Source organism: Falco cherrug, chromosome 4 (genome assembly GCF_023634085.1).
Source record: "Falco cherrug isolate bFalChe1 chromosome 4, bFalChe1.pri, whole genome shotgun sequence".
NCBI classification, from domain to species: Eukaryota; Metazoa; Chordata; class Aves; order Falconiformes; family Falconidae; genus Falco; species Falco cherrug.
Window position 1 is genome coordinate 1,031,865 of NC_073700.1, and position 19,230 is coordinate 1,051,094.

Here is a 19,230-nt window from a genome sequence, read left to right on the forward strand (position 1 = left end):
ACAGATAATCTTCCAGGCTAAGTGGCAACCAAGGGACTGAGTTGTGAGCCACATCTCCTTTCAATAGCAAAAGCCACATTTGTTAAAGTCCACAGCAGCAACTAGCTTTGCTCCAGGACCTTTACAAGCTGGAGGCCAAATTGACAGCATTCTGAACTACCAGCATGGGGAAATGCTGTTGGGAAAAGGAAAACAAAATTAAAAAATAAAAATAAATAAATAAATAAAAAAGGCCTTCCTGAAATGAGACCAATGACATCCTCGCCAAATGACCTACTATCTCAGATTATGCCCTACTTGGAAAGATGAAATGAAAATGAAGCCAGAACTGCTGGACAGTAGCAAGTAAAGCAATCACTCGCTGAACAGGATATGATCCTTGAACCTATGTCAGTGTTAAGCCCAAGTCTTGTGCTTCAATCAGAACAGGTCATAGCACAATTTGTTTTGTAAGCGAATGTTACTACACAAAACTTTCAATAAACCTTCAAACTTCCAGACCAAGCTGTTTGCTCCTCTCTTACCTATAGGTTTATAATCAGTTGCATTAAACGTCCTGAAAGAAGAGCCAAACGGACTTCTCATTCTCTCCTCCAGAAGGTCATCTTCATCATCTGCCTGCAACATAGCTGATACATGGGAAAATTATTCCACAAATCCACCTTCCATTCACCGCTATCATTAAACCAACTTAAGAACAAATCAGACTGACGTGAATTTTCTTTTTATTTAATAGCTCAGCAAGACCCACTTCATATCTACTTTCTCAGAGCTGCCTTTATTAATACTGCAGATCATTGCAACTTATTACAAACAAAAACATTTTCTCAAGCATCATCAGATCTGCCATTATACGTATTTTCTTTTTCAATGGGTTGATTTTTAATCTCACAAATGAGTTGCCATCTTAGTGATGTTAGAGAACACTTTGCCAGCAACACACATAGCATAAACATCCTGAAAAAATTCCAGTTCACACACGCCAGCAAAGCCTGGCATTAGACAAGACCCTCTGAAGCTTCAAATTTCACTGAATAAGCATCTACTTATCTCAAACCAGAGGTGACTAAGGTGAGTAATACAAAACTGAGAAGCCCTACCTCCATACATAACTGTGCCAGTATAGTTGAACACCACACGACACTGATCCAGTGCAGGTACTGTGTGTAACAAATGGAAAGTTCGGAGGTCCCACTGGAAACATACAGGCTAAGGAGCAACAAACAATTTAAAGTTTCTACTTACTTTTCAACACAGTGGTAAACTGATTAATTCCATTGGAGAAACCTCACTGCCACCCTCTTGCAAATACAACAGAACCAGAGTCTGATTCGAGCACCACAATCCCTTCCACATGTCCAAAACAAAAAAGCTCTTACTCAAAATGTCATTCCCCGTCACGAGAAGTTACTGCAGCAGCTTCAAGGCTGATCTTGGTAAGAGATGGGAAGAGAACAGAGGTACCACAGAACATATTCCAAAAGAACCTCTCTCTTGCTTTCTCTCTTAAGTTATTATAAATGTTAAGTATTTCCTCTAGGCCCCATCAGACACAGAGTCTAGACTTAAATTAGCTAGCTGTTTGACAGTCCTTACTTACTTGAGTCACAGACGAAAACTGTTGTTACTATACATACCCTGTAACGCAGCAGACTTATTAATACAACTTCTGCAAACAGCTACTTGTTTATCAATACAAATTCTTTAGGCCCCAGCACATCCATTACCACAGTGGCCAAAGGATACAATTTCTGTGTTGACTATGACCTCTAGCCCATTGGGATGGAAAACACCACTGATGGTCATGTTGAATTTGTCAAACTTGTGGATGGCTTGTGCCGATCTGACATCCCAGAGGACACCATCATTTAGGACAAGGTCATCAGTAGGGTTAAAGGTGGCACAGTTCTTCTTGTAGTTGTTGGCAAGATCTGGGTTAAACAGAGTCAATAGCTTGTTGCCAGTCTGAATATCATAGATCTTTTAGATTAAAAAGAAAAAGAAAGATTAGTCACAATTTGTAATATACCTGTGCCTAAGATCACCCTATGTTCCCCCTTCTAGATTGTTTCTAGAATCACCCCCTTTCCCACTTTGCTTTTCCATTTCAACTGAGAGCGTTCCAAAGATAACCCTTCCTACCAGTCCTTTTTCACAGCTGGCACCAAGCCTCACCACATTTTGGCCAGTACTTTGCAATTCACTGACACATTTGAATACAAACAGGATTAGTTCCAAAGAAACTAACCCCATTATGGAAAGTGGGCTGCAAAGCTGTCGTCATTAGGTACCACTTAGCCAGAAACCGTTTCAGAAATGGAACTGCTTTCAGGAGCAGATGGTATTTACAAACATAAAAACTCCAAGCACACAGTGAGGAAAAAAAGCCAGGAACTACAGAAAAGGAGTTAAAATACCTGGCATTTATGTCGAAAGGCAACTTTCTGAGCTTTGCCCCAAACAACTCTCGGAAGATAAAAACATAAGAAGGGCTGTACTAGCACAAAAGGTTTATTACAGTCTTCTCTGATAAACTTGATCTGTAACATCCCTAAGAACCTAGCTCTCATTCAAACTTAAGAGAGGAAAAAATTCTCTAGAATTGGAAAACAAATCTGTTTACCAGATAAACACAATACACAAACTGATCTGACTTCCAGATAAATCCAAGTTAAAAACTTGGCAGGAATGGATAGCTTGCTTAAACAAATCAGAGCAGTAAGTAAATTCATAAATAATTTGAGTAAGTTATGCTTCATGACAATTTTTCATGCAAATACTCTTTCAAAAGAGGCAATGCCTATAATGAACACAAATTAGCACTGAGAAGAAGCAGAAGCACTCTGAAGCCTGCGTCTGTCAAATTTGCAGGCATTCATACAAAACACTACAACACCATTCTCTGAAACTACATTGGTAAAATTAAATTACCCAAACACAAGCTGCAAATTGGGGAGGCAGGGGGAAGGACACTTAAGAAGGACATTTTTTGAAGGCCGTTTCCCACAGCTGTTGACTGAGCTACTGTTTACAGTGGAACTTTTTTAATTATTATTATTATTACTATTACTGAAAAAATAAGGCAAAGGAGGGAACTTAAGATGAAAAAACAGAAACAAAAGAACCCCTGAACAATCTCTCTCACATGAACAAAACAAAGCAGATTCTACAACTGCCCAGAATAGAACCACAGAGGCAACACACTGCACACTGCTTGTGCTACAGGCAGTTTGGAATGGTCCAGTTTATACCCTTAGACACAGGGAGAAGTTATTTGGCACTTTCAAAGCTTTCCTTTAAAGCCTCTTAGCTCATCAGTTACACAGAGCACCATAGCACCCAGATATGTTAATAAATGTCCTGTCAAGAATTACGTTCTTGTCACAGCTTCAGAACCGTGACCTTTACTGGTACTTACATGGGCAATGTCTCCTTTTGTGCCAATGACCCTATCCTGAGAGTGCTTGCTGAACTCCACATAGTGGTCATCAGGGAAGGAATGCCTGTAGACAAAGTCAGTAAAGAAGTCAAGGAACTGCAGACTCAAACTGCCTGTGTGAACCAAACACTACTATCCCAACACCTTCTGCAGAGGTTTCAACAGCGCGTGAAACTAAAAATGTAGAAAAAAATTTCCTTCACCATTGACCATGGCATATTACAATGCTGAAATCACCAAATGGGCTGGAAGGGACCTTAAAGATCACTTAGTTCCAGGTCCCCTGGCATGGGCAGGGACCCCTCCCCCCAGCCCAGGTCGCTCCCAGCCCCATCCAGCCTGGCCCTGAGCCCTGCCAGGGTCGGGGCACCCACAGCTGCTCTGGGCAATGTGTTCCAGCACCTCGCCGCCCCCACAATAGTGAGGGTGCAAATACCACACCGGCATTTGCAGGAAAACATCTCTTACAGACACAGCCTTTACAGCAGATCAATGAAAAAAACACAGGCAGCAAATGCAAAGACTTGTCATCAACAGGGTCTGTCACAAACCTAACTGCACTAATAGGAGTGAGCGATGAATGGCATCATGAATGTTCAAACACATGTGCAGGCCTAAGGCACGTTCAACTTTTTATCTGAAGAATGCCCTCTAGCTGACTTAAAACAGGCCATACCAAAACTGCTGCTTACAACTAAGGCAGAAAACAGTCAAACCTTTTAAAAATGAAGAGCCTTCCACACATTTTTTAGGGGAAGGAACAAGTGTAAATACTGAAATCAATTTTCAACAGCTTTATACAGGTTTGAAAAACAGCTTATACCCAGGTCTGAAAACTTCACCATGCATATCACCACACTACTAAGAATCTGTAACTTTGTGTTACTTTGTGTAACAGAAAGATTGCAAAGATACTTTACAAACACGAGAATAAAAATGCAAACATATTTCTTTGTCTTCAGGACAACGGTGATTTTACTGATCTATCTTGCACTAAATAGGACTTTAGGTAGTTAGAATTTAGCATAGGTACCTGTACCCAATAAAATAGGGAAGATACTAAACATAAGGAAAGGGAGAACATTTCTTTTTTTCATGAGACATTGTGAGAGCTGTGCTGTATTATGGTTTGTTCTTAGGGTTTCTGCCTATATTGAATGGTTTTTCTAACTGCAGCATACCCCACAGCTGGATCAGAGTATACCTACTTCATATCAAAGACAGACTTCATCCCCCACAATGCAGAGAGAGGTTGGCTCCACGTAGCAGATGTCAGCAATAAAGATCCATCCTATATTTCCAGATGAAAGTGGAGGGGGAAGAAGGGAAAAGAATACCAGAGAAAACAGAGGTTATCATCTTATCCATACACTTTTAACTTACACTTACAAGATGAATTTAGGGGCTATAGCAGATTTTGTGCTTACTAAACTACTCCCGTGGGGACAAAGTCTAGGCATCTAATGCTATAACATAAAGAGCCCTTGGAAGACAAAGAATAATGTTACAGATATCAATGGAAATGATCTATGATGTTAATAGCAGATAAAATCAGGATAACCCATGCCTAAATTGTGATGCCCTGTGAGTGCAGGCCATTCTGCTTATAAATCTGTTACCTTTTTCTTTCTTCGGAGAATCATCCCCCTAAAGATTTCTTTCTCTAGCAAAGGGAGGTTGTAGAAACTCTGATATTTTATATCACATTTATCTTAAATAAAGTCAGTTTAAGCATTTTTCCACTTGTAGAGATATATATATTCATTACTTATGAAGGCACACAGCCACTGTGTATATTCTCTATTATCCTGGGAAGAAAATAAAAATTGTAGAACTCATAGAGAGAGTGTATGTAACTATTACAAGTACTTTAATGACAGGCATTGCAGGCCAGCCAGTAGGTGCATTTTAGATGTACATACCCAGACAGGCCCAAAACATACCAGGGCTTAGGCTGTGAAACTTCCAGAACTCAGAACAGGTTTTTGATTACTTACCCTGGATGGCTCAAGGTGCGTGATGGCAGAGTTATGGCAGTTGTAACTGGCCTCTTCCTGTCCACTGAACACATTATAGAGTTTCAACTGCCCAGTGCAAGTACCCAGCATTAAAAATCGTTCCCTTGCAGAAAACGCGCAACAGGTAAAGCCACTCTCATCCTCATTTGCTTCCCTGAACACAGAAATTGGACGGAACCTAGAAAAGGTAGAAATACAAGGGTCACCCGAAAGAGATGAGAGAAGCAAAACTGAAGTGCTGTGTGATGACACTAAATCCAGTCCTTAAAAAAAATCGTGTAGGTACCTTTCTTACAGCTTTCTTCTAGGACAAGCTAAGTGTCAATTGTAAGATTAGTGCTCAAGTGAGCATGTTACAACAGTGTTTGCAACGCTTCAGGGTTTGTTTTGCACTGTTAAGTACTTCTGTTACAGCACATCATTAAGTTGAAGCACTTGCAGGCTGCCTTCAAAGTTGGATTGATGGAAAACCTGTAATGCTGTCACCTGGGTAAGTACAGATAGTAAAAAATTTTCTAACAGTTGTGAAACTCAACACAAGAAGTCATGGCACATCAGCCAAATAACCTGTCACCATAATTTCCCAAGGTGATACTGGTTTCACTGTGAAGATGCTCTCATCTGTGTCATCTTTATAAACTTCACATCTTCCCATTTAACCTCAGCAAAGAAAGGCCACATAAAAAGGCTAGCAACTTCTGGTGCTGCAGATTCAGCTCCAAGAGCAAAATATGGATTCTGCTGTCCTGCATCTGTCAGCCAGCTATCCTCATGGCTACACTACACTCCTGTGTAAAACTGGTGTTACACAATTACCTTCCAAAGGATAAAAAAGAGCTATGAGCTTCATTTGTCAATGTTGCTAATGAATTAACATGACACTGAAAATAAGCGTGCTTTACGTACCAAGGGTCACTACTAAGGACAAGAGAAACAGAACTTCCAAAAATGCCTTTCAAGGCTCTCCCACTGGTCATTGTTTAATTAAAACACTTTTCTCTCCGAGAACATTCCTGTGGGACTGCAGAGCCTGAATCCAGGTAAGGCCTTTTGGCACACGGTACATCCTGAGAGGGATCAAGAAACATTTGTCTTCCTTACCTGCTAAATATAAGGTGTCTATCAAAGCAGCCACCATCCACCCCTCCGTACTTCGGAAAGGCTGCCCTGCGGGTCAGCCGTGAGGTAAAGTTAGTTGGCGCCTGGCGCCTCTGTTTTGGCTCAGGACACTGGTGGGGAGTAAAGAGAGAGAAAGGGGGACAGGTGGCAACAGGGTTCTTGCAGCGGGCATGCTGCTCCCTAAGGTACTCTGTGATTATACTGTCCAGCGTGGGTGGGGAAGGAAGGTGTCTGTCCAGCTGCTTTTTGATAGCTGGGCTCTGGCTGTAAGCGCCATGGTCCGATTTTTGTCGCAACACTCTAATTTTTCTGCCGTTGCAAGGAGATGGCCTCTCCCTGACAAAGCTAATCCTGCCAATCAGAGGAGAATTGCTGGCGTAAGAAGGGCCTGGAAGGGCAAGTGGACCTTGGGATGCAGACGGCCTTGCCTGAGCATGGACAGAGGTGGCAGTGGAACCTACAGAAGTGTGGCTACTCAAACGGGCTGAGATGCCGTTAGCTATGCGAGGAGTGCGAGGCAGGGTCACAGGAGAGGCAGCAGCCGCAACAGGGGTGAAGGCAGATGAATGAGATGCTGCAGTCATGGGTAGGTCGGCCTCTTTAGTAAGGACAGATGCAGTTTCTCCTAAGCCCTTAGAGATGAGATGGTTCCGAATCAGGAGCAGCAGCTCCTTCTCAGGAAACGTGATCCTTGACTGGGCCACCACATCTGCTTTCTGCAGCCGAGCCAGAGAGACATCTGTGCCAATCAGCAACGGCTTCCCCGAGACACGCTCTATCAGCTCAGCAGCGTATTTGCAGAACTTCACATGCTCGCTGCGCTTATCCTGAAGCACCGGCTCCTTCATCAGCTGCTGAATTTGACAGCTGCTGAAGAGGGGGAGCTTGCTGATAATCTGCCGGACAGTACTGCTGCGCGAGAGCCCCACCAAGGCTTTGCAGGCTAGTGCTCGAATCTGATCTGCATCTGTGATCGGCATCTTTATAGACAGCAATGACAGCAGCACTTTGATGCCGTTGTTGGACTGTACCACATTCCACATCTTAGCTAATGTGTGCTCACTGCTCTTGGGGACCTGAGGAAGCTTTCGCCGAGGAGTTCCAGAGATGAATTTGCCGATACTGGAGATTCGATTATCTGGACCGCATACACAATTGATGATGATCTGAAGGGCTGATTTCTGAATCTCAGCATCATGGATGAAAAATTCACCCTCAGCAACTCCAAGGATGATACTAATACCTAGTGAGGGAAAGAAATAGTTTCTTTAGTTCTCTAAAATGTAGCTTATGACTTCATCAGACAAGTTAGGAAGCCTTCAACAAATTTGAGAAAAATGTGTAATTCTCTTCATTCCGGGAATTTCTGCAGTTCTGCTAATTTAAGATGCATTCTACCTCCCTGGCAAAGTGTTTTCCTACACTGATACTCCTCCGCTTCACCATCAGTAACTAGGGAGTCAAACAACCTTTCAGAGATGGTGATCAGGCATGGCCCAGGAATGCAAGATCGGAGATTATCTGGCACAGACAAAGATGCACAGACATGCCTCTGATTCTTACTGCAGAAAGCAACTCTCTTGTATAAATACTAAAAAAATGGAAACAGAGAAGAAGGAAAGAACCCATGTTATGAAGGGAAAAAAATAAATCATATCACAGCTTCCAAAAGGATTCAGGAAAAAAAGTGAAACTTTGGGGTTTTTTTTTTTTCCCTCCTCAGACACAATTCCTGTTAATTTCATGTCTGCTTCAGAAGATCAAAACCTTCACTCAAGAAAGAATTGATGTCTGTCTCAAGAAAGGTTTTGTGCCTACCACTGGTACTCTACCAATCTTTTATTTTTATTTTCTTTAAGTGTCAGGCTCCAGTTAACGTACAAGTCTTAGATCTGATCCAGGCCATCTCAATCATTTGCATATTGAATCTGCAGGTAGCCAGTTAGAGCATAACTCAAACAACAATAATTGTTCCTCTCCTGTATTCTCAAACGCCATATCCCCATGAGACCTAAATTTCTGGGAAGCTGAGGGAACCTAATAGTCCCATTACAAAAGGAGATTTGCCTCCATCTGTATTTAATGAGCTCTTGAAAACAAGTGCAAGTCAAAGACCATGCCTTCAAATTGGTAATCCAACCACAGTGCTAATCACAACACAATTTTAACCATGGTCTACCTTCCCCTTTATTTGCAACCTTGACAGTAACTCTAAATACATTAATTATTTTAACCCTTGTCTCACTGTAGGTGAGAAACAGCCAGCTAAAAACCATGTAGCAGAAGACAACTGAGAAGCGTGTAAGTCATCAGGACCATATTCAGCTTACCCACAGTGGAAACAGTAGATCCAGCTTCATCTAACACATCCACAGGTTCTGCCAGCTGCAACTGGATTTTAGGAACCACAGTCAGGATGGCTAGTACATCCAAAGCATAGCGTACTGTGTCATTCCTGGAAGACAACAACAGAAGGACTTCTTGGAGGTGTACATACAGAGTTGTCTCAATAACATAAAATAGCATTCAATCAATTTTACTCCAAAAAATAGGAGTAAATCAGTCAAATCTGATGTACTCTATGGTCCCTTTTGATTTTACAATGTTCCACTCAAAGGGCTGGTCTCCGCAGAAGGCAGTGCTCACATGCACAGCACTGCCTGCAGTTTGTCAACATTAATCCCACATGGCCCACAGGCTTCTAAAAGCACTGCAATTCTGTATTTATAAAAATAAGAATGTTAAGACATCCAGAAAAGCATTCTAAATTGAGCTTCCAAATCTAATCTAACTCTACATCCTAGTTGGGAAACACTGCTGCATAAAATACTCTGTCACTGGTCAAACAGGAAGATTTTCTGAAGTGAAGGGAAACTGTTTAGCAGTAAAACAGACAACTGTGATAGGGAAAAAGGCATCAACAGGCACCAGTTTAAGAGATACACAGGTGTGGGGAAGGTGATAAGGGCTGTTAAGTAGGAGGTGGGAGAGCAGACCAATGCAAGAAAAGGGGAAATGCTTGCAAGCCTGTATGGAAAAGTAGGAGTTAATCCAGGTAGCAATTAGGAAACAGCTGTAGATACTAAGAAACAGGAGAACAGAAACTACTCAGAGTGAAACCCGAGAGAGGGGGAGGGAGGCAGGGGATTGCAGAAGCAAAAACAGATTTCAAAGGCTTTCAAGTTCAGTTAGGCAAGGAGCTTTTGTAGAAAGCAGAAATAAGGTGGGAGTCCTGGTGACGATAATACTGCTGATGACAACTAGTTATAGCAGACAGTGACTCACCAGTGAACATATCTCTAGAGAGGACTACAGCTGCACTCTGGTGAGCAGATGGTTATTAGGATAAACAGAGGCTGGAACTTTGCACCCATCCTCCTTTTGCACTGGGGACAGGATCCTAATGGAATACCTATCAGAGCCTGGTGGCAGTTCCCTTTCTTTTGTAAGAGTAAGGGTGCTGCAGATTTTTTTGGGGTAGGGAGGTGGGGGGAAAAGGTGCCACAGAAAGCTAACAGAGTATCACGGTACCTCCACAGCTTGTCTGCAGCCAAGACAAGGCAGAAACTTAAAAAGAGGCATCATAAGGTGAGTCCCTCTACCAGCAGGTTGAATTTAACAGCTAGTGGTGTAGTCTAGGCACATGAGCCTGAGCAATGCAGAGTAACAGTCCTCAGCATTTGTCCTCTCTCAAATGCTAGCTTGTTGCATATTCACACAACTCCTTTGCAGAGTTTTATCTGCTCAGTAAACTCTACTACCAACAAATCAATAAAGTCATACACCATGTCATGTCCTCCTCTCCTTGTCAGCACCCAAACAGACATTCCACCTCCTTCCAGGATTAAGGTATGTTTTGATTTCACCCTCTGCTTGAAGGTTTTCTAGCCTATCTCTGACAAAAAGGTAAACAAATTCTGAGACAGAAAGTGGCACAGAATTGTGATTAAGCTGTACTATAATGCTGATTTCTCAGAAACCAAAGGCCTGAGGCATTTTACATCTTCAGAAGTCTCATTACATCCATCCTTCTACCTCAAAACTTTAGTCCTGCTTTCCACAGTGTTAACTTTCAAAAGCACTGTGCAGCCACAGCACAGGCCCTAACAGCACTAACCAGTACATGCCTGTTTGAAATGCTATCAGAGAGGTAGAAAATCTAGAAATGTAGTGTGCTGCCCAAGAGTCACAGCTTACTGCACTAAAATACAGTACTACAGCAAATAGCTCACCTTGCGTAGTACGTCTTCCAGTTGCATGCTATTGAAATGAGCTGAAGCATGAGCTGGACGCAAGACAATTTGAGAAAAACCTCTGCTGGCTCCCAGTAGAGCTGTGCTGGGCCATACTCAATCAGGAACTCCATCATCTCTACAATCTGCTCATGAGTATACGAACAGGCCTGCAGGGAAGTGAGTTGGAAGCAATAGAAAAAGTTCACAAGGGTTACAAACTTGCACATCACATCCTCCACTGTTGGGATTTAACTGAAAACCGCATCCACAAAGATTAAGTAATTTCTTTTTGTTTTACTCCCCAGCCACAAAAAAATACAGCAATTGTGACTGTAATATACAATAACAACCTTAAGAAAAATATCTTTTAAGTTTCTTTGCAGTCCTAGAAGGGGTTAGGCCAATTTAAGAAGAAGAAAAGTTACATTAAATTAAATTTCTATGCTGCTTTAAAGCTACTAATCTAAGTAGTCACTAGACCATCATCCAAAATAAGTTTCTGCTAAAATATTTTAAAAAGGCTGCAAAAATTATTCAGTTACAGTCTCTAAGTTCTGACTACAAAATACACTGAAGAAAAAGTAAATTCCTTACAAGCTTGCCTTTCAATAAATGGTTGTGTTTTTTTTAATTACACAAGGCAACAGCTTATACACATTTCTTTAGCTACTGAAAATAAGTGATTTTTGCAGAAGCAAAAAAACCCCCTTATGTTTCCTTTTTTCAGCTCTTCTAGAAAACCATCATAAAATAAACCAGAAACCACAGGTGAACGTGCTCCCTTAAAACAAGCAGCCATAAAATTCAAGTATTTTGGTTTGGTTTGTTTAAAAATACAAATTAAAAAAAAATAATTACTTTGCAGGGAGAAAGTAGGAAAAAAAAATCATGGCCAACACAAGAATCTCCCAGATCATTCCTAAAAACAATAGCTTCCAAAAGGCACATTTCAGTTGTCATTATCAAACTTATTTCCAAGTTTTTTGGCATTATGCCCTTTTCTGTACACACAGATTTTGTCCTTTCAGAGATTAAAAAGCATAGAAACACCCACAAGTATCAAAAATAACCTGCCTTTAACTTCAGTTTTTGCGAGATGGAAAGGGAACCACAGTAGATGAGTAGGAACCTCAATCTAATGTAGTTCAGTTGAACCTCAAAGGCTCTTCTGTATTTTTCTACTGCAGTGTCATTCCACAAGACAAGAAAAAAGTACAAATAAAAACCAACCCTATTTCTATACATTGCACACTGCCTAGTTATTCCACTCACTGGCTTCAAAGAACATCCACATATTCCTGCAGCTTGGATTCGCTTGAAAAATGCAACAACAATGTTAAAAGCTTGCAACACACTACTCACCTTGTAGGGGGGTTGCGGATGGACCAGAATGCCACCTTCAGTGCGCTGGAGTGACTGCTTCACCTGTTCAAGTTTGATAGCAAGGTGAGCCTCAAAGTATCTACGCAAGGCCATGCAGGTGTGTTTCCCAGTCTGGCGACTGGCAAAGATCTCATCATCACTCAAGAGGGCTCCTTGGTCTTCCAGGTTTAAGATCTCAAGAGTGCTTATCTTCAGAAAGAGGTTGGGTCAGGGAAAAGGGAAAAAAAGTTTCATTAGCTCACTTTTCAGGAAAAAAAGCACCTACAATTCACAGCTGCACTTGCACTAAACTCAAACTTGCTTTGCTACACAAGACATACAAGCACAAGACATACAAGCACGCTGAGAGATGACAAAAACTGTGTGAACAGAAAAGGCTGTCTGCATGGATAAATAGTAAGTCTAAAAAGAACCACTCCCCCCCTTCCCTATCTATGAAGAAAGAAATCCACAAGTTAGAGCGTTGATCTGGAGGCAGCGTATTGCCTAATACTATTAGGCATTATATTACACAACACGAAGGATGCTTACACCCTGCAGCGCTGATGTCCCCGAGTCAGATATAACCCAAACTATTAGGACTGCACAGCAATACCATGCAGACATACCAGCTTTTGTACATTAACAGTATAATTTGTGCTCATAAGGTTCTGTGGTTACCACAGCACACACACAGTTGTACCCCTCCTGGAACAAGGCTGGAATTATCTGCACCCAAAAGGGTGCATGACAATATTACACATGTATGTGGAATGGAGAGAAACATCTGAACTACCACTAAGCCACCACTGTTTAAGTACTGCTTAACCCAGGAGTTGCACCACAAAGCTCGCAAAGGGTAGCAAGTCTCTGCGTAATAATCTTAACAATAAGAAAAATAATAAAGATAAAGGGATCCACATGTACATTGCTTAGAAAACTCACCCCACCTCTTAGTTCCCAAGAGACAGAGGAGGGAAAAAACCCAGAGCAGAAATCAAACAAAAGAATAGAATTCTCCACAGTTGCACTATAAAGGGTGCAAAACCTGACACTAAAACCCTGTTCACCACATAAAACTACAAGCCTTACCAAGTTAACCAGACGGCGAAGGCCATCATGCCTGTCAAAGAGCTCCAGGACAGCACGGAAGGAGAAGCAAATGGAGAAGAACATGGTTGCATGGCAGCAGCCTGAGGCATGGGAGCACTCCATTAGCCATAATGTGTAGTTTACGACATCTGAAAGCACATTATGGGGGTGCATGCACACCTAGAAAGCAAAAGAACATTCTTGAGAAGGACTTCAGACAAATTACTGAAGAGAGTTTGTCCAAGGAGAATGAGGGTTCCTTGAGGGGCAACAGACAAAGGACAAATATCGGTTACTCCCAGTTTGACCCATGACATCTGAGACATGAAAAAAAAAAGTGCCATTTCCAGAACAGTGAAAGAAAGCCCCTGTAGGCTAATAAAGGCTATGATGCAGCAATGTAGGACTAGCAACCGGCCCATTCCCAGACGTAAACACAATAAATACAGCAGTCTTAGTGTAGTATAATTCCAGAGAGTCCTTCTCCACACCACTTCAAGGTATCCAAAGAATGCTATGCTAGAGGCACAGAAGGAACAGAAGTTACCACTGGAAAAAAAACAAAAATTCTTCTCAGTGTAGCAGTATCATACACTATGTTGAAGTTCTAGCAAACTGGGAGCACTGAAGTCTAGGGGGATTGTAGGGACCATCAAATGCAAATCTGAAGTTTGACTTTATCTGGAAATAAGAAAACTGAGCTTGTCTTTTTCTTTTCTCAAACCCTGCCTCTGAGACGTACAGACCATGTGCTCAAAACTGCACTTTTGCATGTATTTGTTAACTTCTAACAATAAGGAACTTGAACCCTCTGCCAGGGTCAGCACCAAGAGGAACAGCATAGAGAGCTGAAGCACTGGCACCAACTATATGCTAAGTCAGCAGATTTTTTTCATCTCTTCTCTGCTGGTGTCAGGCACGCTGAGAATACAGTGCTACCAGCTCCAGCCTTGCTTCCACCCCAAGACCTGAGGCTTGGCATAGACTAAGTGACAAGGGACTGCCCCTTGAAACATGCTCTACCTGGAATTTGTAGATACTGAGGATAACATCTGGCAGATGAGACAATGTCACTGTAAAACAGCTGCATGGTTTTACAACACGGCCTGAGGATGTCAAGCAGAAGGAATCCTCATGCAGCACCCTGCCACAGCTTTTGGATTTCCTTTTGGACAACCATGCAAGCAGCAAGTGGAATTAGGGGGAAAAGCAAAAAAGCCGAAGGAAGGGGGAAAAGCAAAGACAGAAGGGGAAAAGGGAGCGTAGAGAGTTCAGAGAAACACCAAAGCAGATCATATGCAGCCAGGGTTGGTCTTTCTGACACAACTGGCAAAAAGAAATGGAAGAAATTTTATTCCTAGCTTCACCTTCCTTGACCTCATAAGAGAGGTAATACAAGGCACAGACAGTCCTGTTCAGCCATGATTATCAAAAGGTTTTTGAACTCGCTCATACAAATGCCTACAGAATCCACATGGATACAGCCTTAAACAACTACTACCAGTCCAGCCTCTACATGCTTAGGAGTGGTTAAGCATGTTAAATCACAATACACATTCAGACAGCATCAAAAACTAGGAAAGAATAAGCAGATATGTACAGTTACTAGTTAAACTACTTCAAAGTTAAAATTAAACTCCTACTAGACAATGCCAGGGACAAGCCAGGAGTCAAAAGCCATCATTCAAAGCAGAGTAGAATTAGAAGGCTTAAGGCTACAGCACTGCAGTTGCTTTGAACGAATCTAAAGAGCAGGATGCTCCCATATGCCAGTACTAATGCTACTAAAAAGAAAGCTAACTCCATCCCAGCCCAAACCAGGACAAAGCTGAAAGTTCATCTTTTTTTTTTCTTGGCACAGTAGCAATTTTAGAGTAAACTAAATCAGTTTGTACATCTGGCTCAGCACACAAGTGCTTGCTTCCAGTAAACAAAACAAAAAAAAAAAAAAAAAAATATAGGAACACTGTTTGAAGTGCCCGGGAAACTGAAAGAGTGGACTGCCATATCAACCAGCCTGAAGAAATGCTTGCTGGAAAAACACTACTTGAGAGGAGGAGGATTTCTTTTAAAAAAAAATATTCTATGCTAAAATATGAGGTGAGGAACTCTGCCTTCATTACCAGCTGTTTTAACATTTGTAAACTCAGGCCACAAAGAACCCTTAGCATCATTTAATTTGATTTTCCAAACAATGCAGTCCAGAACTGCATTGGTCTTCTGCTGCACTCTAACACCACCACAGAAGTTTCTCTGCTGTCTGGAATCTGGCTGAGGTGCTGAGTACCACTGAAGCTATCCACACTGGGCCTGTGCACAGAAAAAACAAGCTCAGGTATAGCAGTCCATTGGAATGGGTGGGAAAGGAAAGACATTTTTTTGAGGGAACGACGGAATAACAGGATGAAAAGGATGATGGAAGTATTGAGACAATGCTAACAAGACAGAGGTCTTCAGTTAACTCCCTAGGAACTAAAATTCGCACCCTTGAACCAAAACACTCAAATACACCAGTATTCATATACTTCCTATTGCCTCTGCACATACCAGTCTTCTATGTAAACTTGCTTTTCAGTTTAGGAGGTGTTTATTGACTGTTTGAACACAAGCAGAAACACTTAAGAAATTATGGGAATCACTGCAGTTACAGTAAAAGAATGCTTCTTACCCTCTCCATGGCATCTTGATTGTAGGACAAATAATATAAGCACATGGAGACCCCTGTTGCTGCCATGGAAGGACGAGGAATCTCCAGCAACTTTTGCACTCCTCCATGAGCAACAAACTCCGTTGCAAACTTGTTGTGCAGCAGCAATGATGCCAAATGCTAAGGAAGGATAAAAGCAGATTAGACTGGAATTCTTCAAACTATCATCAAATCCATCCCCTAACCCGCAGAAAAACAGATGGCAGAAAAAAAAATCCTCAAGTGCTCCCCTAACTTGTCCACTTTATTTCCAACTCCCAGAATGCAGTATTTATCCCAAGGACAAAAGCAAAAAAAGGCACTAGCACTTTGTTTTACACATCTTGCAAAAGAAATACAAGAAAAGCAGAGCAACTCAGAATTTATCCAACAGACCGCCTTAAGTCTTCCTATTCTTTTCATGTTAATTCACTTTCTATTATCAACAAGAAATACTTAAATTTGCATTCACACTTTGTATATGCCATATTGCTGTCAAAAAGAATTTTACAAGATGAAGTTTAAAGGCTATTATTAAAATGGAAGTCTGCAGCTGCACTGAAGTTTGCTACACTCTATATTGCCAACACCTCAAGAAGAACCTTAAGTACCAACTGAGGTAACCTACACCTTTTGTAGGAACACACTGCTCTATGGAAATAAACACTCAGACAAATGAAAATGAAACGGAAAGTAACACTGGAAGATCAGAGGCAGAGAAGTTACTGTGAAAGAGCGAATACACGCACATAAAAATGTAACTTCTGCTGCTGCACTGCAGGTTTGGCTTCAATAAGGTAATTTCCTGTGGTTTTGTACCTTGGCAAGGTAACCTTAAGACTACTCACGCAAAACTACTATATTTCAAACATTCAGCTCAGAAATGCCATGCTGGGGCTTCTGAGAGTAAGATGCTTACGCTTCTCACCCCTCACAAATGTCCCTCGAGATGACAGGTAGCAGAACAACCCAGGAATGCCATCTAAGGGCAGCAGGAGAACAAGCATTTGACAGAAAAAGGGATTTTTCTTATGTACTTCCTATATGATTAAGATCTTTTTATCCCCTCCCCCCTTTTTCTTATTTTATGTAACTAAGAGTTATAAAAACAAAACTGCAACGTATTCAAGTTGAGTGAAAGCCAATTCCAATCCCAGGGAATGCTGCAAGATACGTGAGCCAAAAGAAGGTAAGCATTTGCCTTCGACACATGCAGCGACATATTCAATGATTTTACAATGTTTATGGTATGTTTCATGCATCATGAAAGTAATTTACCTTAAGGGCTTCAAAAGTGAGCAGCACATCGTTGGTTCGCTTCAAATCGATGTAGTACATCATTAGCTCCCTTGATCCCAGTTGCATAAAGATGGGTAGTAGCTGCGAAAAATAGAAATGGAAGACTAGCTGAATGTTTCACAGAAAATACAAGGTCTGTTTTGGTTTTTACTCTCTCAAACCCCCAGTTTTCCCCTATTAGCAGATACCTGTTATGAGAGGTCAGTGATAACCAGCTCCATCCATAGGAAGCAATAAAGGTTAACAGACCTCTTGTAATGCATCTGCTGACTGCAGCAAGGTGCATGACAGCTGCCACACGGAAATCTTAAGACTCTCCTTCAAGTGCAGCTATGGCAAGTCACACAGATACCACCCTGGCGATAGGTTCCACTTTCCATCTGTGCAAAGACAACTACCCAACAACTAAACAGAAAAAACAGGACAGCAGGGCAACAAATTAAAACCCTTTGCATAATTCTTTGCGTAACAGCTTTATAGTTTATTCCTATTTTTATATGCTATTCTTGCTGGCATATGAAGTGATCCAGTCAGCATGCAGGGTATTAGGGGGATAATTGTTCCGTTGGCTCTCACAGAAGCAAGGAACACACACTATGTATATGACAAAGCAAAACTGTGTTGATTTTTTCTATTTCAAATTAAGTTAAACCACCTTAAAAAAGATTAGGCAGAGATAAAGATGGCCTGCAGACCTATGCTAACTTCAGTTATATGGTTAAAAAAAAAGAAAAAGGAAGCACCTAGTAAATTTGACACTGCCCAACTACTTTGTCCACATAAGTAACAACAGCTCTCAAAAGCATCTGCAGAACATGGGCACTGCCATTTCTCATCAGAACAACTGCAGAGGTTACACAAACCACTTCATTTAGAATTTCAAGTTCATTATTTCCTCAGACTTTCAATTGTGTAAGTCTCTCACATCCTCCAGAAGAAACAGGAAAAATGTCTCCATTTCAAAGTGACTTGCCCTCTGTCATGTAAACAATCACCAACAGAAACCAGCAATAAAATTCTTAGTGCCATGCTCCAACTACTAGACCACACACCTGCTAGGTTCAGGTTTGCGTATTACCTACCGAGTAATACTCAAACTAACGACTTCATCAATCTGAAAGTCATCAACAACTCAGGAAAGGTTATTGATCTTAATCATACCAGGAAACATCAGAGCGCGGTAACAACAGTTCTGCAAGTTTTTCCCCAAATACCACTCAGTTTTGTCAGGACAAATTCAAGTTCAAATTCAAGCACAGAGTGCTTCCTCCCACCTTCATATGCTCACCTCTTGGTATTCCCCTAAGGGAGTCAGGTATTGAAGAATCAGCCTCTGCTCTATGGCGGGAGTCAAAGGGTAAAGTGTGTAATTAGTGCCAATCACCCACGGGGACATTTCTGACCAGCTGCTGTTGGACAGTTCAACAAACATCCGCTCTGGTTCTGAAGCGGAGAAGCCCAGCTTCTGCTTAGCTTTCCGGAAGCCGTCTCTCTCATGCTGTTTCCCTGATTTGCTTTTTCTCAGTCCCCCATCATCTAGCTTTGTAGCAGAGTTTACTCTGCTACTGGTCTTGTGACTTGAATCAAGATGAAAGGAGATATCCATATCAGCAGAAACCTCCTCTTGCTCTCCATCTACTGCCATCTCCCCATAATCCATATCCACAGCCTCTTCATCTAGAGGCAGCAGAGGATCCGATGGCACTTTCCGAGGACTAGGACGCTTGTTTTCTTGTTTTGTAGTCATTTCAGTAACTTGTAACTCTCGTAGCCGTCGAAGCACCAAAGCTACCTGTTTCAGAAAAGAAGCACGCATGAGAACACACTTCCTGCTTCCATCATGCAACTCACATCAGCCGTATTTTTTGTTCTTATCATACAACCAACTCCACAGCATAAAGTGTCAAGTGTGGTGTGGCATACATTTGCCCAGAGGAATAATGATTCCAAAGTGAATAAGAGAACTCCAATCCTTTTTAC

General features: G+C 41.6%; 1 protein-coding gene across 5 annotated transcripts in view; it reads right to left on the reverse strand.

Moving 5' to 3' along the window:
• Positions 1-19,230, reverse strand: part of DCAF1 (DDB1 and CUL4 associated factor 1) — a 53,943-nt gene that overhangs the window by 19,439 nt on the left and 15,274 nt on the right. For 4 of the 5 annotated variants that reach the window (XR_008732094.1, XM_055709463.1, XM_055709465.1 and 1 more), the window contains exons 7-20: positions 18,539-19,042; positions 17,230-17,331; positions 15,934-16,092; positions 13,266-13,445; positions 12,174-12,383; positions 10,809-10,978; positions 8,907-9,031; positions 6,559-7,819; positions 5,437-5,635; positions 4,648-4,730; positions 3,419-3,503; positions 1,747-1,980; positions 1,101-1,194; positions 525-629 (exon numbers count right to left, since the gene is read on the reverse strand). Coding sequence is in view for 3 of the 5 variants with exons in the window: in XM_055709463.1 (XP_055565438.1) it covers positions 525-629; positions 1,101-1,194; positions 1,747-1,980; positions 3,419-3,503; positions 4,648-4,730; positions 5,437-5,635; positions 6,559-7,819; positions 8,907-9,031; positions 10,809-10,978; positions 12,174-12,383; positions 13,266-13,445; positions 15,934-16,092; positions 17,230-17,331; positions 18,539-19,042 (3,511 nt within the window). In the remaining 2 variants the exon portion in view is untranslated. Of the gene's footprint in view, positions 1-524; positions 630-1,100; positions 1,195-1,746; positions 1,981-3,418; positions 3,504-4,647; positions 4,731-5,436; positions 5,636-6,558; positions 7,820-8,906; positions 9,032-10,808; positions 10,979-12,173; positions 12,384-13,265; positions 13,446-15,933; positions 16,093-17,229; positions 17,332-18,538; positions 19,043-19,230 lie in introns of those variants that run through there. The other variant, XR_008732095.1, reaches the window with a different exon arrangement.